At 52.2% G+C, this 21,680-nt stretch overlaps 1 protein-coding gene across 1 annotated transcript in view; it reads right to left on the reverse strand.

The window, feature by feature from the left end:
• imp4 (IMP U3 small nucleolar ribonucleoprotein 4) overlaps positions 1–21,483 on the reverse strand; it is a 39,107-nt gene extending 17,624 nt beyond the window's left edge. Inside the window, exons 1-6 of the mRNA XM_068024331.1 lie at positions 21,381–21,483; positions 19,768–19,876; positions 18,893–18,976; positions 11,322–11,431; positions 10,821–10,953; positions 8,437–8,591 (exon numbers count right to left, since the gene is read on the reverse strand). Coding sequence (XP_067880432.1) covers positions 8,437–8,591; positions 10,821–10,953; positions 11,322–11,431; positions 18,893–18,976; positions 19,768–19,876; positions 21,381–21,383 — 594 coding nt within the window. The 5' untranslated portion in view covers positions 21,384–21,483. The remainder of the gene's footprint in view (positions 1–8,436; positions 8,592–10,820; positions 10,954–11,321; positions 11,432–18,892; positions 18,977–19,767; positions 19,877–21,380) is intronic.
• Between the last annotated feature and the right edge of the window lie 197 nt (positions 21,484–21,680).

Below are 21,680 nucleotides of genomic sequence, written 5' to 3' on the forward strand. Positions count from 1 at the left end.
ATAAAGTAAAAAAAAAAACGGGGTTAAATACAGAGTAAAGCTCCCTCTACACTGTCCCCATCAAACACTCCCAGGACAGGTACAGCACGGGGTTAGATACAGAGTAAAGCTCCCTCTACACTGTCCCCCATCAAACACTCCCCAGGACAGGTACAGCACGGGGGTTAGATACAGAGTAAAGCTCCCTCTACACTGTCCCCCATCAAACACTCCCAGGACAGGTACAGAACGGGGTTAGATACACAGTAAAGCTCCCTCTACACTGTCCCCATCAAACACTCCCAGGACAGGTACAGCACTGGGATTGGCTGGTCAATTTGGAGCACTTCCTGCCAGCAATCAGGGGGAGCAGCTGCACCTGTGTTGCAGCAATTGCAGAGTGGAGAGTGGAGACTGCAGCAACTGGGGAGAGGAGAGTGGAGACTGGAAACTGCAGCAACTGGGGAGAGGAGAGTGGAGACTGGAAACTGCAGCAACTGGAGAAAGGTGAATACAGAGTGGAGACTGCAGCAACTGGGGAGAGGAGTGTGGAGACTGGAAACTGCAGCAACTGGAGAGAGAGACTGGAGAAAGGTGAATACAGAGTGGAGGGAAACCATCAAGGAAGGCTGCAATTTTTCTGGAGAGGTGGGTGTCAGGGCACCTGAAAGACTATTAAGTTTAAACTGTTTGGGGGAGGGAGAAGAGGCCTGAAGACTCAGGGGTGGGGCAGCCAAATCCAGTAGGGGCCCCTGTGTTTGTATTGGTGTTTGCACACAGGGAGCTCCCTCCCCACCCCAACTGCCTGCTCGGGACAGCTGGAGTTGCCCGGGTGAAGACTGTCTTGTTAAAATCAGAAGAGGAGAGTACTGGGCGGCTCCAGCCGTCCCGGGCGAAGAAGCCTCCCCCAACTGGAAGACAACAAACAAGTTTGGACTAATTGTGATAAAGGTGCTCCAACTGGCAGTTGGAACAAACATTCTTTTCAGCCTTTCTCTCCCTTCCTCCACTCAGTCGCCTCAATCACCTATCCTCCCCTTTTCCTTTACCATCCTACGCCATCCTCCTCTACTCCCACTCCACCTTGTTTAAAGTTTGCTTTTTTAAAAAATTGTGTAAATTTGTTTTGTTTCTTGGGGGTGGACGTAGCTCTTCGACCCCATGGCAAGCCCCTCTTCGCCGGTGGCGGGGCCTTCCCGTTCATATGCTGCTGCGGCTGCTGCAGCTGCACCTGTTGCCCCGTCACCGTTTGCTTTATTAACAACGAAGCATGGGGTCAAGAGCTACGTCCACCCGAACATGACTACAGAGGCATGCGTGAAAGCAATGGCCGAGGTTGTCGGCCCTTCGGCCATTGTTGCAGCCTCTAAAATGTACGGGAAGGCAGTGTTTTTCCTGAAGACCGAGCGGGCGGTGTCCCTGGCTCTGAGCAAGGGGCTCACCGTGGGCGGGACCTTTCTGCCAGTGGACCCCCTGGAGGCCACTGCGCAAAGGCTCATTTTATCCAATGTCCCACCCTTCATCCCTGGTGAGCTCCTCCTTCCCCACCTGCACCATCTGGGGGAGGTAAAGACGGGGCTCACCCCAGTCCCGCTCGGTCTTCGGGAGAACAGCCTCCGACACGTGTACTCCTTCCGCCGCCAGTTATTCATGCAGCTGGCGCGGGAGGAGGTGACAGAGGGCCACTTCAATGCAGAATTCCAGGGGACGGCCTACCGCGTCTTCTGGACCTTGGACGGGGTGCGGTGCCATGTCTGTAAGGGGGTGGGGCATGTTCGTAAGAACTGCCCCAACCTCCCGGCTGCCAACTCCAACTCAGCGGCCCAGGGTGGCGACGCTGCACCTCCTCCCACCCCCACTACACCACCACCAGATACCATTCAGTCGGTACCGGAGGCTGTGGTTTTCACGGCCTCCGGCAGGGAGGGGGGTGACCGTCCAAGTGGAAGGAAGGCGCGGAGGAGAAATAAACATCGAGAGGCGCGTCCCCTGGATATCGTGACACTACCCGAGCCTGAGCTCAGCCCAAGGCCCGATCTCGGGAAGTCAGCTTGCCCCAGGGCTGGGCTCAGGCCCAGGGTGAATAAAAAAAAGGAGAGTGTGGAGGTGGAGGCCTCTGATGATATGGAGGTCTCTGAGCCTCTGCACACAACTGGGAAAAAGAGGAGAAGGCACCCCTCCACAGAGGTAACAAGGGGCCCTGAGGCGCAGGGCCCATCTGTTGGAGGGGAACTGTCTCCTGTTTCGGGTCCCCAGGTTTCCCCTACCGCCACCACCAAGGCTGCAAAGTCCGGGCAGGTGCTCCCTATTCCTCAGGATGGAGGGGAGGGGATGGCCCTGGTACATGAGGCCCCTCCTGAAGGAGTAAGTGGGGCCCTGCTTGTGGTGGGGGAGCCTGGGGAAGCCGCCCATTCTGCCACTGCTACTGGGTCGGGTGTCCTGAATGAAGGGGAGGGCGAGGCCCCAGAGGGTTGGGCCTCCCAGCCGGAGTCCACCACCAACCAGGAGACACCCGACCCAGTTATAACTGAAAATGCTGCCCCATCTGCTGGGCCTGTGGGTGCTGGCGGAGCGGGAGATAGCCTCCTCCCTCCGCCTCCAGTCTCGGCTCCGGCTGGTTTCCCGGAGTCGGGAACTTCTGTCTCCCCTGGACCACTCATTGCCCTGGGGACGGAGGTGGAGGGGGGTCCTGAACCGCTGGTGCCTACAGGCTCCAGTTTCACAATAGAACCCAGAGAGGACTCCTCCGCCATCGATCCTGGGGGTGGGATCGTGACGGAGGCGGGACCAGCTGGCGCGGCCGGGACGTCCGCCCCACAGTGTGTGGTAGATGTGTCGGCCGCTGGCGGTGACGACCCGGAGGAGGATGGGGATTCGGTGCGGGGCACGGAGGATGATCTTGATTCCATCGCCAGTGAGGTGGTGGAGTCCCTCGTGCCTCCCACCGAATCTCCTCTCATCCCCACGGCGGAACTCCGGGATTTCCTCGCGGCTTGCAGGGGTTGCCGCAATAAAGTTCAGCTGGCCCTCGACCGTTGGTCGAATCTGGCGCTGATCATACAGTCCGTCCGTGCCGCCCTTAAGGTAGCGGGCAAGCGCGCGGACGTGAAACTGGTTGAGAGGCGCCGTTTTAATGTGTTCCTCAATGGGTTGCTGGGGGAGTGGAGGGCCAGGTGCACTTCCACTCCCTCCTCACAGTGAGCTGTTGGTGACGGGTTTTAAGTACCTTTGACATGAAGATAACCATAGCCAGCCTCAACATCAACGGCAGCAGAGGGGCTCACCGCAGATTTCACAATCTCTCAGTCCTTAGGGAAGGGAGATACGCGGTGAGCTTTCTGCAGGAAACCCACACCGTTCCGGGAGACGAAGCCACCTGGCTCCTGGAGTGGCAGGGTGGGGTCTACATGAGTCACCTCACCCCTATTTCTAGTGGGGTGGCTATCTTGTTGGCCCCGACTTTTCAGCCGGAGATCTTGGGGGTCAAGGAGCTAGTGCCGGGCCGCTTGCTCCACCTCGCCGTTCGCCTGGGTAGCGTGCCGCTCCACTTTGTGAACGTGTACGCGCCCAGGCCCGGCGCGTTGCAAGCGCGCTTCTTTGAAGAAGTGTCCGCTCTCTTGAGCTCCATCGATAGCGGCGAGTGCATCATCCTCGGGGGGGATTTTAACTGCACCCTCGAGGTGGGGGATCGCTCCGGTCCCCAGCGCGGCCAAGCGTCGGTGGAGAAGTTGAGGGGACTGATCAGCTCCCTTAACTTGGTGGACGTCTGGCGGAATCTACATCCCGACTCCAGCGCCTTCACGTGGAGGTCTGGAGGAGGGGGGTCGCGAATCGACCGCCTCTACATTTCACAGGCGTACATCTCCCGCGTTTCGGCGGCCTCCATGCGGCTGGTGCCGTGCTCGGACCACCGCCTGGTGTGGGCGGAGTTCACTCCGCTCCGCACGCGGGCGGGGTCCGCGTACTGGCACTTTAACAACCGGCTGCTGGAGGACGTGCGATTTCGGGACTCGTTCTGTCGATTCTGGGCCGACTGGAGAAGGAAGCAGGGGGGCTTCCCCTCCTTGAGGCTATGGTGGGATGTGGGCAAGACTCACATCCGCGTCTTCTGTCAGGAGTACGCGAAGGGGTCGACCAAGAGGCGGGAAGCCGAGATCGGGCGCCTTGAGAGGGAGGTGCTCGACTTGGAATCCCGCCTCGGTCATGCCGTCGTGGACCCGGCTCTGTGGCAGGCGTACAAAGAGAAGAAGGGCGCGCTGAGGAACCTGCAGCTCATAGGGTCCCGAGGCGCGTACGTGAGGTCGCGGATCCAGATCCTGGAAGATTTGGACCGCGCCTCTCCCTTCTTCTACTCGCTGGAAAAATGGCGGGGGGTCCGTAAGCAGCTCGTCAAGCTGCTGGCCGACGACGGATCCTCCATCACGGATCCGGAGGGAATGGGCCTCCTGGTCCGGACTTATTACAGTGCGTTGTTCTCTCCGGATCCGTCCAGCGAGGATGCGCGCAGAGTTTTGTGGGAGGACCTGCCGCAGGTCAGCCCGGAGGGCGCCGAAGGATTGGAGGCTCCGCTCACGTTGGCGGAGCTGACTGGCGCCCTCCACCAGCTCTCGAGGGGCAAATCCCCAGGGCTGGATGGGTTGACCGTGGAGTTCCTCAGGGCGTTCTGGGACGTCCTGGGGGACGATTACGCGCGGGTCCTGGGGGAAAGCCTGGCGACCGGGGAGATGCCCCTCTCGTGGCGCAGGGCGGTCATCGTCCTGCTGCCGAAGAGGGGCGATCTCCGCCTGCTTAAAAACTGGCGTCCGGTCTCCCTCCTCAGCACGGATTATAAGATCTTTGCCCGGGCTATGTCTACCCGCCTGGGCTCCGTGCTGGGCCACATGATCCACCCCGACCAGTCCTACACGGTCCCGGGCCGGTCCATCCAGGACAACATCCACCTGGTCCGGGACCTGATCCATCTTTCCCAGAGGACTGGTCAGTCGGTCGCCTTTCTCTCCCTCGATCAGGAGAAGGCGTTCGACAGGGTGGATCACGATTACCTTTTCGGGACTCTGCGCGCTTTCGGACTCGGGCCGCATTTCGTGGCCCGGGTCCGACTTTTATACGCCGCCGCAGAGTGTCTAGTCAAAGTTAACGGGTCATTGACGGCGCCCCTTCGATTTGGGAGAGGAGTGCGTCAGGGGTGCCCCATGTCCGGCCAATTGTATACCATCTGCGTGGAGCCCTTCCTGTGCCTGCTTCGCAGGAGGTTGACGGGATTGGCTCTGCGCGATCCCGGCCGAGCTGACCCCCGCTCGGCCGGAACTGCTCATCGGACCCAGGCCCCGAAACCCTCCTCGGGAGCCGGTCCCGCACAACCCGAGCCGCCTCTCGGAAATGCCCTCCGTGCCATTCCAATCGGCGCGGAGGGGTTTCCTGTACGGGCTGCTCCTGCACACCCTCCACTTCCTCGCCCTCGTCAGCCGGCCGGACACGCCCTGGCGGTCCGCGTTGCCATCTGGCGGCGAGGGGAAACCCCGATGGAGGTCTCTCTACGCGGGAGTCTTCCCCCTTTACATCGGGGACCTGGGGTGGAGGGTGCTGCACAGAGCAGTCCCGTGCAATAGGCTTTTAAGTAGGTTCACGGACTCCCAGGCCAGCTGTACTTTCTGCGGCCTGGACGAGTCCGTGTTCCACATTTATACGGAGTGTGCGAGGTTGCAGCCCCTATTTGAGTATCTGAAGGGGCTGCTCCTCAAATTCTGGCTGCACTTCAGTCCCACGCTCCTGATCTTTGGGCACCCGGTGCGGAGGGGCTCGAGCCGGGAGGAGGATCTCCGCGTCGGTCTGCTCCTGGGCCTGGCCAAGGTGGCAATTCACAGGTCCAGGTTGCGGGCCGTCGGGGGGTCCGTCCTCCCCGATTGCCTGCCCCTCTTCCGCGGTTACGTTCGCGCCCGGGTGTCCCTGGAAAAGGAGCATGCGGTGTCCGCCGGTACGCTTGAGGCCTTCCGCGACCGGTGGGCACCGCAGGGACTGGAGTGCATTGTCGACGCCGAGAATGGCATTTTAATTTGAGTTTTTGTTTATTTATCTGGTTTTAATAAAGTTATTTTAAAATATAAGTGTGTATATAAAGGGGGCCTGAGGAATAAAGGCCCCCTCGACATAAAAAATATATAAAGGGGGCCTGAGGAATAAAGGCCCCCTCGACATAAAAATATATAAAGGGGGCCTGAGGAATAAAGGCCCCCTCGATGTGAAAAATATAAAAGGGGCCTGGGGTATAAAGGCCACCTAAAAAAAAAAACGGGGGTTAGATACAGAGTAATGCTCGCTAAAGAAAAAAAAAACGGGGGTTAGATACAGAGTGAAGCTCGCTAAAGAAAAAATAACGGGGGTTAGATACAGAGTAAAGCTCCCTCTACGCTGTCCTCATCAAACACTCTCAGGACAAGGTACAGCACGGGGGTTAGATACAGAGTAAAGCTCCCTCTACACTGTCCCCCATAAAAAAAAACGAGAAAAAAAACGGGGGTTAGATACAGATTAAAGCTCCCTCTATACTGTCCCCATCAAACCCTCCCAGGACAGGTACAGAACGGGGGTTAGATACAGAGTAAAGCTCCCTCTACACTGTCCCCCATAAAAAAAAAGAAAAAAAAAACGGGGGTTAGATACAGAGTAAAGCTCCCTCTACACTGTCCCCTTTGTTAAAATTCATATAGACAACATCCATTGCATCCCCTTCATCAACTTCCTCTGTTACTTCATCAAAAATTCAATTAGTCAAGCACGATCTGCCTCAATTAACTCAAACCTCTCCAACTGCCTGTTGATCTTTTCCCGGATTATTGTTTCTTAAACCTTACCCACCACTGATGTTAAACTGACCGGCCTGTAGTCATTAGGAATGTCCTTACACCCTTTCTTAAATAAGGGTGTCACATTTGCCAGTCTGCAATCCTCTGGCACCTCCCCCCGTATCTAGGGAAAATTGGAAGATTATGACAAGCCCTTCTGCTATCTGCACCCCCACCTCCTTTCACAATCTGGAAGTAAGCCATCCAGGCCAGTTGACTGATCCACTCTAAGCATGGCCAGCCTTTACAGATCGGCGCAGGCTTGGAGGGCCGAATGGCCTGTTCCTGTGCTGTACTGTTCTTTGTTCTATCCTATCAATTTTTACCCCATCCATTACCTCTACCATCTCTGCTTCTCCCGATATTTTATCAGCGTCCTCTTCCTTACTAAACACTGATACAAAGTACTCATTAAGTATTCTCGCTTTGCTCTGTGCCTCTGAGCATATATCACCCACTTTGCCCCCAATAGGCCCCACTCCACCTCTTCCTACCCACTTGCCGTTTACATGCCAGAAGATGATTTTTGGGTTTCCTTTTAACTGCCATTCTATTCTCATGGCCAGTCGCATTTTCCTCTTCCCTTCCCCTCTTAACTTATTGTATTTGACCTGGTTCTCGCTTGAAGAATTCATCTGACATGCATCATACACCTTTTTTTTGCTTCATCATATTCTCTATCTCCCTCGTCATCCAAGGAGCCCTGGTTTTGGTTCCCTTACCTTTTGGAATGTACCTAACCTCTCCCTGAAACATCTCCTCCTTAAAGATCACCCATTATTCCATTACTGTTTTTCCTGTCAATCTTTGGTTCCACTTTACCCTGGCTGGATCCCCTCGCATCCCATTGAAGTTAGCCATTTTCCAAGTTAGAAATTCTACTTTACATTGTTCCTTGCTCTTCTTCATTGCTAATCTAAATCTTATGATATAATGATCACTCTTCCCCACAGACACTTGGTCCACCTCGCTCCCCAGCACCAGATCCAGCATTGCCTCCTTCCTAGTAGGTCCAAGAACATACTGGTCAAGGAAGTTCTCCTGAACACATTTCAGAAATTCCTCCCCCTCCTTACCCTTTACTGTAACATTATCCCAATCGATATTTAGGTCATTAAAGTCCTCCAATATCACCACTCTATAGTTCTTGCACATCTCTGTGATTTCCCTATAGATTGGCTCCTCTCTCTCTCTCCCTCTCACTATTTGGAGGCCTAAAGAACACCCCCAATAGCAGGATCATCCTCTTCTTGCTTCTCGATTCTAATCAAATGAATTCTTCCTTTGTCCCTTCAAGATCATCTCTTTCCAACACTACAGCGGGGCTATGGTGAAAGGGCAGGGGAGTGGGAAGAGCTGGAATGCTCTTGCAGAGAGTCAGCATGGACCCAATGAGCTGCATGGCCTCCTTCTGTGCTGTAACTGTTCTGTGATTCTAACAAGACCGACTGAGCCATATTGACACATAGAAGATTTGGTAAATGCAGTAGTGCAAGCCATAGTCAGCTCTTATTTTTAAAATCGGTGCAGACTGTAGGAGAGAGTTCGAGAGGCTGGGGTGATGAGAAACAGCCGCTCACTGAGGCGACCGACACCCTCTGCGCGTCGTACCTACCCGCTGGCCCAGCTTCGAGGTGAGGTTGTGGAAGATGAGATGCGGGTACGCCTCCGACATGGTGCCCAGGTCTGGGATGTCGTGCCGCATCACCACGTTGGAGAGGGTGAAGTATGCAGTCGGTCCAAAGGGCAGGTGGCACACAATGAGTCCGTCTGGAAGGAGCGTGGGGGAAGGGAGGGGAAGAGAACAAAAAGAATTGGTTAGCAGAGGTTTAGGAAGGCAGCGTCCTCAAGGCAGGGGTTTCCCAGTCACCCCTCAGACCCACAGAAGTCTGACCTCAGGCTTCCAATTACACACCCACACACTCCCACAAACAAGGACATGCACAGCACCATGTCTTTGGCATTCAAATGGCAACCTCAACATCGACAAACATACCAATGGGCTCGACAGAGGACTGACCACAAACTAAGAACAGGAACAGGGTTACGAGGTAGGTGGGGATTGGTAAGACACGGAGCGGGATTACAGAGGTGAACAGCCTGGGGCGGTGGGCAGTTCTACACGTAGGAGAGAGTGGTTAGGGAGCAGGAAAGGAGAATATAAGCAAATGGGACTTCGCGGAGGAGGGCAAGAAGTTTTTTTTTTTAAAGAGCTGGTCAGGGTTTACCCAGGGCAGAGCCTGGGAGAGCAGGGAAAGGACAGTCCACCTTCCCCTGCTCAGTGTTTCTCTGAGCCTCCATTTATGACCTCACCCATCTATATGGAGTGTGAGGGCAATGGCGAGCTGACATTCAGAGCCCCCCACCCCTCCCATTTTCTTGTGCTGTGCAAAGTCATGGAATGCTATCCTTTTTTTTTACTCATTCATGGGATGTGGGCGTCACTGGCTATGCCAGCATTTATTGCCCATCCCTAACTGCCCTTGAGAAGGTGGTGGTGAGCTGCTTTCTTCAACCGCTGCTGTCCATGTGAGGTAGGTACACCCACAGTGCTGTTAGGAAGGGAGTTCCAGGATTTTGACCCAGCGACAGTGAAGGAACGGCAATATAGTTCCAAGTCAGGATGGTGCGTGGCTTGGAGGGGAACTTGCAGGTGGTGGTGTTCCCATGCACCTGCTGCTCTTGTCCTTCGAGGTGGTAGAGGTCGCGGGTTTGGAAGTTGCTGCAGTGCATCTTGTAGATGGTACACACTGCTGCCACTGTGCGTCGGTGGTGGAGGGAGTGAATGTTTGTGGATGGGGTGCCAATCAAGAGGGCTGCTTTGTCCTGGATGGTGTCGAGCTTCTTGAGTGTTGTTGGAGCTGCACCCATCCAGGCACGTGGAGAGTATTCCATCACACTCCTGACTTGTGCCTTGTAGATGGTGGGCAGGCTTTGGGGAGTCAGGAGGTGAGTTATTCGCTGCAGGATTCCCAGCCTCTGACCTGCTCTTGTAGCCACAGTATTTATATGGCTACTCCAGTTCAGTTTCTGGTCAATGGTAGCCCCCTAGGATGTTGGTAGTGGGGGATTCAGCGATGATAATGCCATTGAATGCCAAGGGGAGATGGTTAGATTCTCTCTTGTTGGAGATGGTCATTGCCTGGCACTTGTGTGGCGCGAATGTTATTTGCCGCTTATCAGCCCAAGCCTGGATATTGTCCAGGTCTTGCTGCATTTCTACACGGACTGTTTCAGTATCTGAGGAGTCACGAATGGTGCTGAACATTGTGCAATCATCAGCGAACATCCCCACTTCTGACCTTATGATTAAAGGAAGGTCATTGATGAAGCAGCTGAAGATGGTTGGGCCTAGAACACTATCCTGAGGAACTCCTGCAGTGACGTCCTGGAGCTCAGATGATTGACCGCCAACAATCACAGCCATCTTCCTTTGCACTAGGTACCACTCCAACCAGCGGATAGTTTTCCCCTCAATTCCCATGGACTCCAGTTTTGCTAGGGCTCCTTGATGCCATACTCGGTCAAATGCTGCGTTGATGTCAAGGGCAGTCACTCTCACCTCACCGGAGGCAAGGCCTTCCCAGGGTTCGTAGTGAGCCATGTCTGCCATTGAGAGGGATCAGTTTTAACAGAATTATCAGGTCTGCAGGTTTAGCCATTTCTCCAAGGGAAAGGACGTGGACTCCACCTGAGCACAGAGGTGTGACTGCGACCAGGGCGTGTGTGTGCGTGTGTGTGTGTATATATATATATATATATATAGCGGGAAACTGCAAGTCTCTCACATTGTCCTATCCACATGCCGACCCCACCATGAGCTCCCTTTTTCCCCTCGTGACCACATTCCCATTGTCGGTTCCACCTGTCTCACCACATTCTTCCACTCGCACCATCTTTTGCAGCATGCCAGTGGACCCCACCTGTCTCACTGCACCCCCACCCAGTTACCCCACTATGGCACTCTTGGTCTCACACAAGAACGCTGGAATATCTGACCTGGCACGCCCCGGTGTTCATGCACAATGAGGAGGTCAGTCACGCCGTTTGCCTTGCACGCCTGGACGAGTGCGCCAATCTCGTGCTTCCCTCGGTTCATGCGTTGGCCGTTCGGGAAAATCAACTTAACCTCCTGAAACACACAAGGAGAGATCGGGGGATTCGGACCCAGCAGCAGCCATCAACTCAGAGCAAGAACAAACTCGAAATCACCGCTCAGAAATGATCCCTCCCACCAACACACCCAGAACGGACTGCGCTTCGATTCCCGGAACGCACTGGCTACCACAGCAGTAAATCATCGCTGCATTTACTAGTCAGCCTTGGGGGGGTAAAAAAAAGGTCGAATAATTATTTAAGAGGCAATTGTCATCCGGTGCTACAGAAATACTGAACATCAGGTCACATTAAGCAAACTGCTGAGACCTTGTCCCTTCCCTCGCAACCTTAAGCGTCTCGCTAGGTGATGCCCATGAACCCTCCTCTGGAACTCCCACTCACCTTGGCGAACTGCTTCAGCTTGGAGCTGGGATCCCGGGAAGTTGTGATCATGATTTTTGGATCTTCCACCCCAGCCCACTTGTACTCATCATCCATCTGGCTGGCCACTCCTGTGAAGAGCCACAGGTTAGTGAATGAGTGCATCGTCTAACCCCCTAAACAGTAGCGCACCAACCCAGCAGGGAGCCGGCACATAATAACCCAGCACTGAGCCGTCGCATAATAACCCATGCCCCCAATACTGACCCATCACATAATAGCCCACGACTGACCCATTGCAATGTAACCCACCCCCTCAATACTGACATACCATACCATAAAACTTAAAAACAAAAAGGGGGCAATCTCTTTGCTGGGCGTGTACTACAGGCCCCCAAAGTCAGGGAGATTTAGAGGAGCAGATATGTAGGCAAATCTCAGAGGTGTAATAATAGTAGGGGATTTCAACTTCCACAATATCAACTGGGATACTCCTAGTACAAAAGGCTTAAAGGGGGAGGAATTCTTAAAATGCATACAGGAGAGCTTTTTGTGCCAGTGCGTAGTAAGTTGCCAGCGTCCGCCAGAGCTGGCGGGCAGTCATAAAGGCAGGGCTAAAGTGTGGCGAGTCGAAGAGACTTAGTAGTTGGCAGGAAAAAAGACAGAGGCGCAAGGGGAGAGCCAACTGTGCAACAGCCCCGACAAACAAATTTCTCTGCAGCACCTGTGGAAGAGTCTGTCACTCCAGAATTGGCCTTTATAGCCACTCCAGGCGCTGCTTCACAAACCACTGACCACCTCCAGGCGCTTATCCATTGTCTCTCGAGATAAGGAGGCCCAAAGAAAGACGTAGAAAGTCCTACAAGAGAAGGGGCGGTACTGGACCTAATCCTAGGGAATGAAGCTGGACAAGTGGTAGAGTGTCAGTGGGGGAACATTTCGGGGATAGCGACCATAACTCTAAGATTTAAGGTAGTTATGGGAAAGGACAAAGATGGACCGAAAATAAAGGTACTGAATTGGAGGAAGGCTGATTTCAATATGATAAAACAGGATCTGGCCAAAGTGGACTGGGAGCAGCTACTTGTAGGAAAGTTGACATCAGATCAGTGGGAGTCATTCAAAGTAGAAATAGTGAGTTTAGAGCCAACATATACCCATTAAGGTGAAGGGTAGGACCAACAAGTCCAGGGAACCCTGGATGTCAAGAGAAATAGAGGATTGGATCAGTAAAAAAAAAAAGGAGGCTTATGGCAGATTCAGAGCGCTGAAAACAGTGGAGGCACTAGAGGAGTATAGAAAGTGTAGGGGGGGTACTTACAAAAGTAATTAGGAGAGCAAAGAGGGGACATGAAAAAACACTGGTGGACAAGATAAAGGAAAATCCTAAGGCATTTTAAAAGTATATTAAAGGGCAAGAGGATAACCAGGGAAAGAGTAGGGCCCATTAGGGACAAAAGTGGCAATCTGTGTGGGGAGTCGGAGGACATAGGTGAGGTTTTAAATGATTACTTTTCATCTGTGTTCACTATGGAGAAGGACGATGTAGGTGTAGTGATCAGGGAAAGGGATTGTGATATACTTGATCAAATTAGCATTGAAAAGGAGGAAGTATTAGCTGTATTAGCGGGCTTAAAAGTGGATAAATCCCCAGGCCCAGATGAGATGTATCCCAGGCTGTGATGTGAGGCAAGGGAGGAGATTGCAGGGGCTCTGACACAAATTTTCAAATCCGCTCTGGCCACAGGAGAGGTACCAGAGGACTGGAGGACAGCGAATGTGGTACCATTATTCAAGAAGGGTAGCAGGGATAAACCAGGTAATTACAGGCCGGTGAGTCTAACATCAGTGGTAGGGAAACTATTGGAAAAAATTCCGAGGGACAGGATTAATCTTGGAGAGGCAGGGATTAATCAGGGATAGTCAGCATGGCTTTGTCAGGGGGGGATCGTGTCTGACTAACTTGATTGAATTTTTTGAGGTGATAAAATGTGTATATGAGGGTAAAGCAGTTGATGTAGTCTATGTGGACTTTAGTAAGGCTTTTGATAAGGTCCCGCATGGGAGATTGGTTAAGAAGGCAAGAGCCCATGGGATCCAGGGTAATTTGGCAAATTGGATCCAAAATTGGCTTAGTGGCAGGAGGCAGAGGGTAATGGTCGAGGGTTATTTTTGCGACTGGAGGCCTGTGACCAGTAGGGTACCGCAGGGATCGGTGCTGGGACCCTTGCTGTTTGTAGTGTACATTAATGATTTAGACGTGACTATATGAGGTATGATCAGTAAGTTCACAGATGACAGGAAAATTGGTGGTGTCATAAATAGTGAGGAGGAAAGCTCTAGATTACAGGACGATATAGATGGGCTGGTAAGATGGGCAGAGCAGTGGTAAATGGAATTTAATCCCGAGAAGCGTGAGGTGATGCATTTTGGGAGGACCAACAAGTCAAAGGAATATACAATGGATGGTAGGACCCTAGGGAGTACAGAGAGTCAGAGGGACCTTGGTATACTTGTCCATAGATCACTGAAGGCAGCAGCACAGGGAGATAAGGTGGTTAGGAAAGCATATGGGATACTTGCCTTAATTAGCCAAGGCATAGAATATGAGAGCAGGGAGGTTATGATGGAGCTTCTCTTAAACGGTAGTTAGGCCACAGCTGGAGTACTGTGTACAGTTCTGGTCACCACACTATAGGAAGGATGTGATTGCACTGGAGAGGGTGCAGAGGAGATTCACCAGGATGTTGCCTGGGCTGGAGCATTTCAGTTATGAAGAGAGACCGAAAAGGCTGAGGTTGTTTTCCTTAGATCAGAGAAGGCTGAGGGGGCACCTGATTGAGGTATACAAAATTATGAGGGGCATTGATCGGTTAGATCGGAAGAAACTTTTTCCCTTGGCGGAGGGGTCAATAACCAGGGGGCATAAATTTAAGGTAAGGTGCAGGAGGTTTAGAGGGGATTTGAGGAAAAATTTTTTCACCCAGAGGGTGGTTGGAATCTGGAACACACTGCCTGAAGAGGTGGTAGGGGCAGGAACCCTCACAACATTTAAGAAGTATTTAGATGAGCACTTGAAACGCTATAGCATACAAGGCTATGGGCCAAGTGCTGGAAAATGGGATTAGAATAGTTAGGTGCTTGATGGCCGGCACAGACACGATGGGCCGAAGGGCCTGTTTCTGCGCTGTATAACTATGACTCTAACCCACACCCCAATACTGACCCATCACATAATAACCCTACACTGACATATCACACCACAACCCTCCACCCCAACACTGACCCATCGCACTGTAACCCTCCACCCCAACACTGACCCATCGCGCTGTAACCCACCACCCCAACACTGACCCATTGCACTGTAACCCTCCACCCCAACACTGACCCATCCCACTGTAACCCTCCACCCCAACACTGACTCATCGCACTGTAACCCTCCACCCCAACACTGACCCATCGCACTGTAACCCTCCACCCCAACACTGACCCATCGCACTGTAACCCTCCACCCCAACACTGACCCATCCCACTGTAACCCTCCACCCCAACACTGACCCATCGCACTGTAACCCTCCACCCCAACACTGACCCATCGCACTGTAACCCTCCACCCCAACACTGACCCATCCCACTGTAACCCACCACCCCAACACTGACCCATCGCACTGTAACCCTCCACCCCAACACTGACCCATCCCACTGTAACCCTCCACCCCAACACTGTCCCATCGCACTGTAACCCTCCACCCCAACACTGTCCCATCGCACTGTAACCCTCCACCCCAACACTGACCCATCGCACTGTAACCCTCCACCCCAACACTGACCCATCGCACTGTAACCCTCCACCCCAACACTGACCCATCGCACTGTAACCCACCACCCCAACACTGACCCATCGCACTGTAACCCACCACCCCAACAGAGACCCATCGCACTGTAACCCTCCACCCCAATACTGACCCATCGCACTGTAACCCTCCACCCCAATACTGACCCATCGCACTGTAACCCTCCACCCCAACACTGACCCATCGCACTGTAACCCTCCACCCCAACACTGACCCATCCCACTGTAACCCACCACCCCAACACTGACCCATCGCACTGTAACCCTCCACCCCAACACTGACCCATCCCACTGTAACCCACCACCCCAACAGAGACCCATCGCACTGTAACCCTCCACCCCAACACTGTCCCATCGCACTGTAACCCTCCACCCCAACACTGACCCATCGCACTGTAACCCTCCACCCCAACACTGACCCATCGCACTGTAACCCACCACCCCAACACTGACCCATCGCACTGTAACCCTCCACCCCAACAGAGACCCATCGCACTGTAACCCTCCACCCCAGAGACCCATCCCACTGTAACCCACCACCCCAACACTGACCCATCCCACTGTAACCCACCACCCCAACAGAGACCCATCGCACTGTAACCCTCCACCCCAATACTGACCCATCGCACTGTAACCCTCCACCCCAACACTGACCCATCGCACTGTAACCCACCACCCCAACACTGACATATTGCACCGTAACCCATAACCCACGTTGATACTGACCTGTCACACCATAACCCGGCCGAATTCTGACCATCAAAAAAATCACAGAATTGTTACAGCACAGAAGGAGGCCATTCGGCCCATCGTGTCGGCACTGGCTCGCCGAATGAGCAATTAACCTGGAACCACTCCTCTGCCTTCTTCCCGTAAGCCTGCACAGTCTTCCTTTTCATATAACCGCCTAATAGCTTTTTGAATGCATCAATTGAACCTGCCTCCACCACACTCTCAGGCAACGCATTCCAGACCTTACCCACTCTCTGCATGAAATGACTTTAAATCTGTGCCCTCCCATTCTCGATCCTTTCACTATTGGGAACAGTTTCTCCCTGTCTACTCTGTCCAGACCCCTCATGATTTTGAATACCTCTATTAAATCACCTCTCAGCCTTCTCTTCTCTAAGGAAAACAATCCTAACTTCTCCAATCTATCTTCATAACTGAAGTTCCTCATCCCTGGAACCATTCTCATGAATCTTTTCTGTACTCTCTCTAATGCCCTCACATCTTTCCAAAGTGTGCCGCCCAGAACTGGACCCAAAACTCCAGCTGAGGCCGAACTAGTATCTTATACAAGTTCAACATAACTTCCTTGCTCTTGTACTCAACGCCCCTATTAATAAAGCCCAGGATACTGTATGTTTTATTAACCGTTCTCTCAACCTGTCCTGCCACCTTCAATGATTTATGCACATTTACACCCAGGACCCTCTGCTCTGCAACCTCTTTAGAATTGTACCCTTTATTCTATATTGTCTTTCCATGTTCGTCCCACCAAAATGAATCACGTCACATTTCTCTGCATTGAACTTCATCTGCTACCTGTCTGCCCATTCCATCAACTTGTCTATCTCCTTTTGCAGTTCTACACTGTCCTCCTCACAGTTCACAAGGCTTCCAAATTTCGTATCATCCGCAAAATTTGAAATTGTGCCCTGCACATCGAGGTCTAGGTCATTAATATACATCAGGAAAAGCAAGGATCCCAACAATGATTCCTGGGGAACTCCACTACAAACCTTCCTCCAGCCAGAAAAACATCAATTAACCACTACTCTCTATTACCTGTCACTCAGCCAATTCCGTATCCAGGTTGCTACTGTCACATCATAACCCACCCCAACGCTGGGCCGTCACACCATAACCCACCCCAATGCTGGGCCGTCACACCAGAACCCACCCCAACATTCACCCATCACATCATAACCCACTCCAAAACACATTTATCACATCACAACCCACCCCAACACTGATCGAACACACCATCACCCATAAAGTTGAACCACTGGAGCATAATTCCCCTCCTGAGCTCCAAATCACCTGCTCTACACACATTTCTCCCTCCCCGTCGAAACTGCAGGACCTCGGAGCATGGAATGCATCCCCTTCCTCAGACTTCCCGTCATCCCACAATCCAAGTTTGATGATACCCAATATCGTCTTCTTCTCTCCTACACTTCTCAGTTCTGGCAGTGCCCTGTTCTACCAAACCGGCACTTTGATACGAACATATGAATTAGGAGTAGGCCATTCGGACCCTCAAGCCTGCTCCATCATTCAACAAGATCCTGGCTGATCGGATTCTAACCACAACTCCACATTCCCGCCTACCCCAAATAACCTTTCACCCCCTTGCTGATCAAGAATCTATCTACTCTATCTTTAAAATATTTAAAGACTGTATTTACGCTGCCTTTTGAGGAAGAGAATTCCAAAGACTCACGACCCTCAGAGAAAATTTTCTCCTCATCTCTGTCTTAAATGGGCAACCCCTTATTTTTAAACAGTGACCCCTAGTTCGAGATTCTCCCACAAGAGGAAACATCCTTTCCACATTCACCCTGTCAAGACCCCTCAGAATCCTGCATGTTTTAATCAAGTCACCTCTTATTCTTCTAAATTCCAGCAGATACAAGCCTAGCCTGTCCAACCTTTCCTCAGAAGATAGCCCGCTCAATCCCGGTATTAGTCTAGTAAACCTTCTCTGTCCTGCCTCCAATGCATTTACATCCTTCCTTAAATAAGGACAGCAATTCTTTACACAGTACTCCAGATGTGGTCTCACCAATGCCCTGTATAACTGAAGCATGATCTCCCTACTTTTGTATTCAATTCCCCTCACAATAAATGATAACATTCTATTAGCTTTTCTTACTACTTGCTTTACCTGCATACTAACCTTTTGCAATTCATGCACTAGGACACCCAGATCCCTCTGTATCTCAGAGCTCTGCAATCTCTCACCATTTAGATAATATGCTTCTTTTTTATTCTTCCTGCCAAACTGGACAATTTCACATTTGCTCACTTAATCTACCTATATCACTAACCTATCTATATAACTTTGTAGCCTCCTTACGTCCTCCTCACAACTTAATTTCCTACCTATCTGTGTCATCAGTAAATTTAGCAACCATACCTTCAGTTCCTTCATCCAAGTCATTTATATAAATTGTAAAAAGTTGAGGCCTCAGCACTGATCCCTGTGGCACACCACTCGTTACAGCTTGCCAACCAGAAAATGACACATTTACGCCTACTCTGATTCCTGTTAGCTATCCAATCATCTAGCCATGCCAAAATCTTACTCCCCGACATTACGAGCTTTTATTTTCCACAATAACCTTTGATGTGGCACCTTATCAAATGCCTTCTGGAAATCTAAGTACAGTACATCCACCGGTTTCCCTTTATCCACAGCACATGTAACTCCCTCAAAGAACTCCAATAAATTGGTTAAACATGATTTCCCTTTCACCAAACCATGTTGACTCTGCCTGATTACCTTGAAGTTTTCTAAGTGCCCTGTGATAACATCTTTAATAACAGCTTCCAACATTTTCCCTATGACAGATGTTAAGCTAACCGGCCTGCTGTTTCCTGCTTTCTGTCTCCCTCCCTTTTTGAATAATTGGCTGTTTTCCAATCTAATACAACCTTCCCCGAATCTAGGGAATTTTGGAAAATTTGCTGAGTTTTTCACTGTCTGAAACAGAAAATGACTTGTTCTCACCCTCGCCCCCTTCATCATCGTACTCTAGAACTTTCTGCAGCTCCAGCGCCTCCCGTCGCAACTCCGTGGGAATCAGCTTGTTTTCTGCAAGAGGAAGAGAACAGAAATAAACCTCGCGTCATCATCACAAACTAAGAAACCTCTGTCAGATATTAGTTGGCCTCCTTTGACATTACCCAATCAACACGAGGGAAGAGGGGAGAGGATAGTGGGAGGAGGGGAGAGGATAGTGGCAGCAGGGAAACAGAAATGGGAGCTGGATGCGGGAATACCAGGGGGCTGGGATGCGCATTCAAAAAGCAACATGAGCCTCTGTTGCGATCCCCTCCTGCTGACAGTGCTCCTCTGTATCGAGCGGCCCCAGCGTGGAACTGCTCCCCATGAGGAGCGACTGCATAGTCTAACCCCCTCTCAACTGAAAGGGACAATCCAATCAAATCACCGCCAAAACTTCTATATGAGGGAATACAAGGCGTGTTTATGAAATCTCACCTCAGAGTTTAACCCTTGGAGCCCTGGCGAACATTCTGGTGAAACTACACTGTAATTCCTCCAAAGCCAATATATCTTTCCCAAGCTGCAGTGCTCAGAACTATACCTTGTACTCCAGATGTGACCTAATCAGGGCTTTGTATAGATGGTGCTAAACCTCCTCCCATTATGTTCTAACTCTCTTGATATGAACCCTAACATTCCATTACCAGCTTTGGTTACTTATTAAGATAGAATAAATCTTCCTCTACACTGTCCCCATCAAACACTCCCAGGACAGGTACAGCACGGGGTTAGATACAGAGTAAAGCTCCCTCTACACTGTCCCCGTCAAACACTACCAGGGTACAGAGCCCAAAGTCTGGCACATGACAGGAACTCACCATCCAGGGCATGTTTGAGTTTCTGTTTCTTCTCCTCGATGCTCCGCAGCCTGCCCTCCTGTGCCTTACGGTACAGATACTCCCTCCGCAGTCGAGCTTCCCGGCGCAGCTAAACAGGTCAACAGACTACAGTGAGCAAATACAGCACACAGTGCGCCCACCTAATATAGACATGAAATTCCCACTTCATAAGCACACACAATCCTGAGCAGCTACTGGAAAGAGAGAAACAGAGGGAGACCAGAGCGACACCAACACAATTCAAGCATGAGGTTGATAAATAGATAGAGATAGGGAGGTGGTTAGATGGCACACACAGACTGTAAACCAATCTACCCTTCACGTGTTTCTCTCCCATCTATTCCATTGCCCATCTACCCTTTCATCCCCCAACAGTTTGGGGGATGTCGGTCTCACTCTCTCCTGTGGGTGTGAAGGTCTTGGATTAAATCCCCAATTCAGGACTGGAGCATGCAATCATGGTTGACATTCTCATGCATTACTGATGGAGCGCCGCACCGTCGGAGAGTCAGTACTGAGACCACGCGCACTGTCGGTGGGGCCATCTTTTGGAATGAGACGTCAAACCTGAGGTGGGCCAGTCTCCATATCCTGGGAGACTCCTCTCGGTGAAGGAAAACGTAGACGGCATGGTTCATCACAGCCTCCAATGTGCCAGCTCTGCCTTCAGCTGATTCAAGAAGAGAGTATTTGAGCATCAGGATCTCAAACCCAGAGACCAAGATCGTGGTTTACCGGGCAGCAGTGATCCCCGCATTCTTGTATACTTCAGAGCATTGGACAACCTACAGCAGGCAGCTCAAAAGCACTGGAGGCGCCTCTGCAAGATCCCCCAAATCCGGTGGCAAGAAAGGCGGCCCAACAGCAGCGTCCTCTCCCAAGCCAACCTGCCCAGCACTGCGGGCGCTAATCACCCAAAACCAGGTCTGCTGGGCATGCCTGACCCAAGCCTCCCGAGGCAGCTGTTCTCCTCAGAACTTGGCCCGGGCAGGAGACTCCCACGTCCTCCAGGCACCCCCGAAGAGGTCAAAGATCCTCTCCCCCCCTGTCGACTCTTGGCGGGTCCCTGGCTCCTAACCGCTCCAAGACTGAGAAACCTCATTCGCCCCGAGCGACTCCGCCGGGTACAGGCGGAAGGGAAGTCCGGAGGGAGCGTATGAACCTCCAAAGTGCTGCCCCCCCCCCACCTCCCCCGACCCTTTCGGCACCGCCTGCCCCCTGCAGGGCCCGCGGATCGGGCACTGGACCTCTCAGCCACCTCGGAACCCCTCAAACCGGAACGGAGGCAAGTTCATCCTCCATCCCGAGGGGCTGCCTGGGGATGTAAAAGATCCCTGGCTTCCTGGGGCCAACATCCACCCCCTCAATCAACATCCGGCAAGAACAGGTGATCTGGGTCATTCATCACACTGCTGCTTGTGGGATCTTGCTGTGCCCAAGTTGGGCCACCGCGTTTCCTACATTACAACAGTGACCACGCTTCAACTAAAAAAAAGCCTCTCTGTGACTGCGAGGCGCTTTGAGACGTCCTGAGGTCGCAAAAGGCGCTACACAAATGTAAGTCTTCTTTTCCCTCCATCGCCTCATCTCACCATCTTTCCAGCTCGAGCCGCGTCCTCACCACCGTCCAAGCACGCGACTTCTCATTGGCCGAAACCCCGCAACCAACCGCAGTTCGCCTTACTCCCTCGCGCGCGCCGCCCGTGTCCCGCCCCGGCGTCGCCATTGGCTAGCGCAGGATGCGCCCTGCAATCGGATTGGCGGACCGCGCAAGTACGCTATTGGCGAGAACTGCTGTCACTCAGAGAGTGCCGGGGGGGGGAAGGTGGGCGGGAGAGCGATGGGGAGACCGTGTATTATTGGTGCAGATGGCTGTCAATCAGACTGGGAGG

The sequence above is a fragment of the Heterodontus francisci genome, chromosome 49 (genome assembly GCF_036365525.1).
Source record: "Heterodontus francisci isolate sHetFra1 chromosome 49, sHetFra1.hap1, whole genome shotgun sequence".
Taxonomy (NCBI): Eukaryota; Metazoa; Chordata; class Chondrichthyes; order Heterodontiformes; family Heterodontidae; genus Heterodontus; species Heterodontus francisci.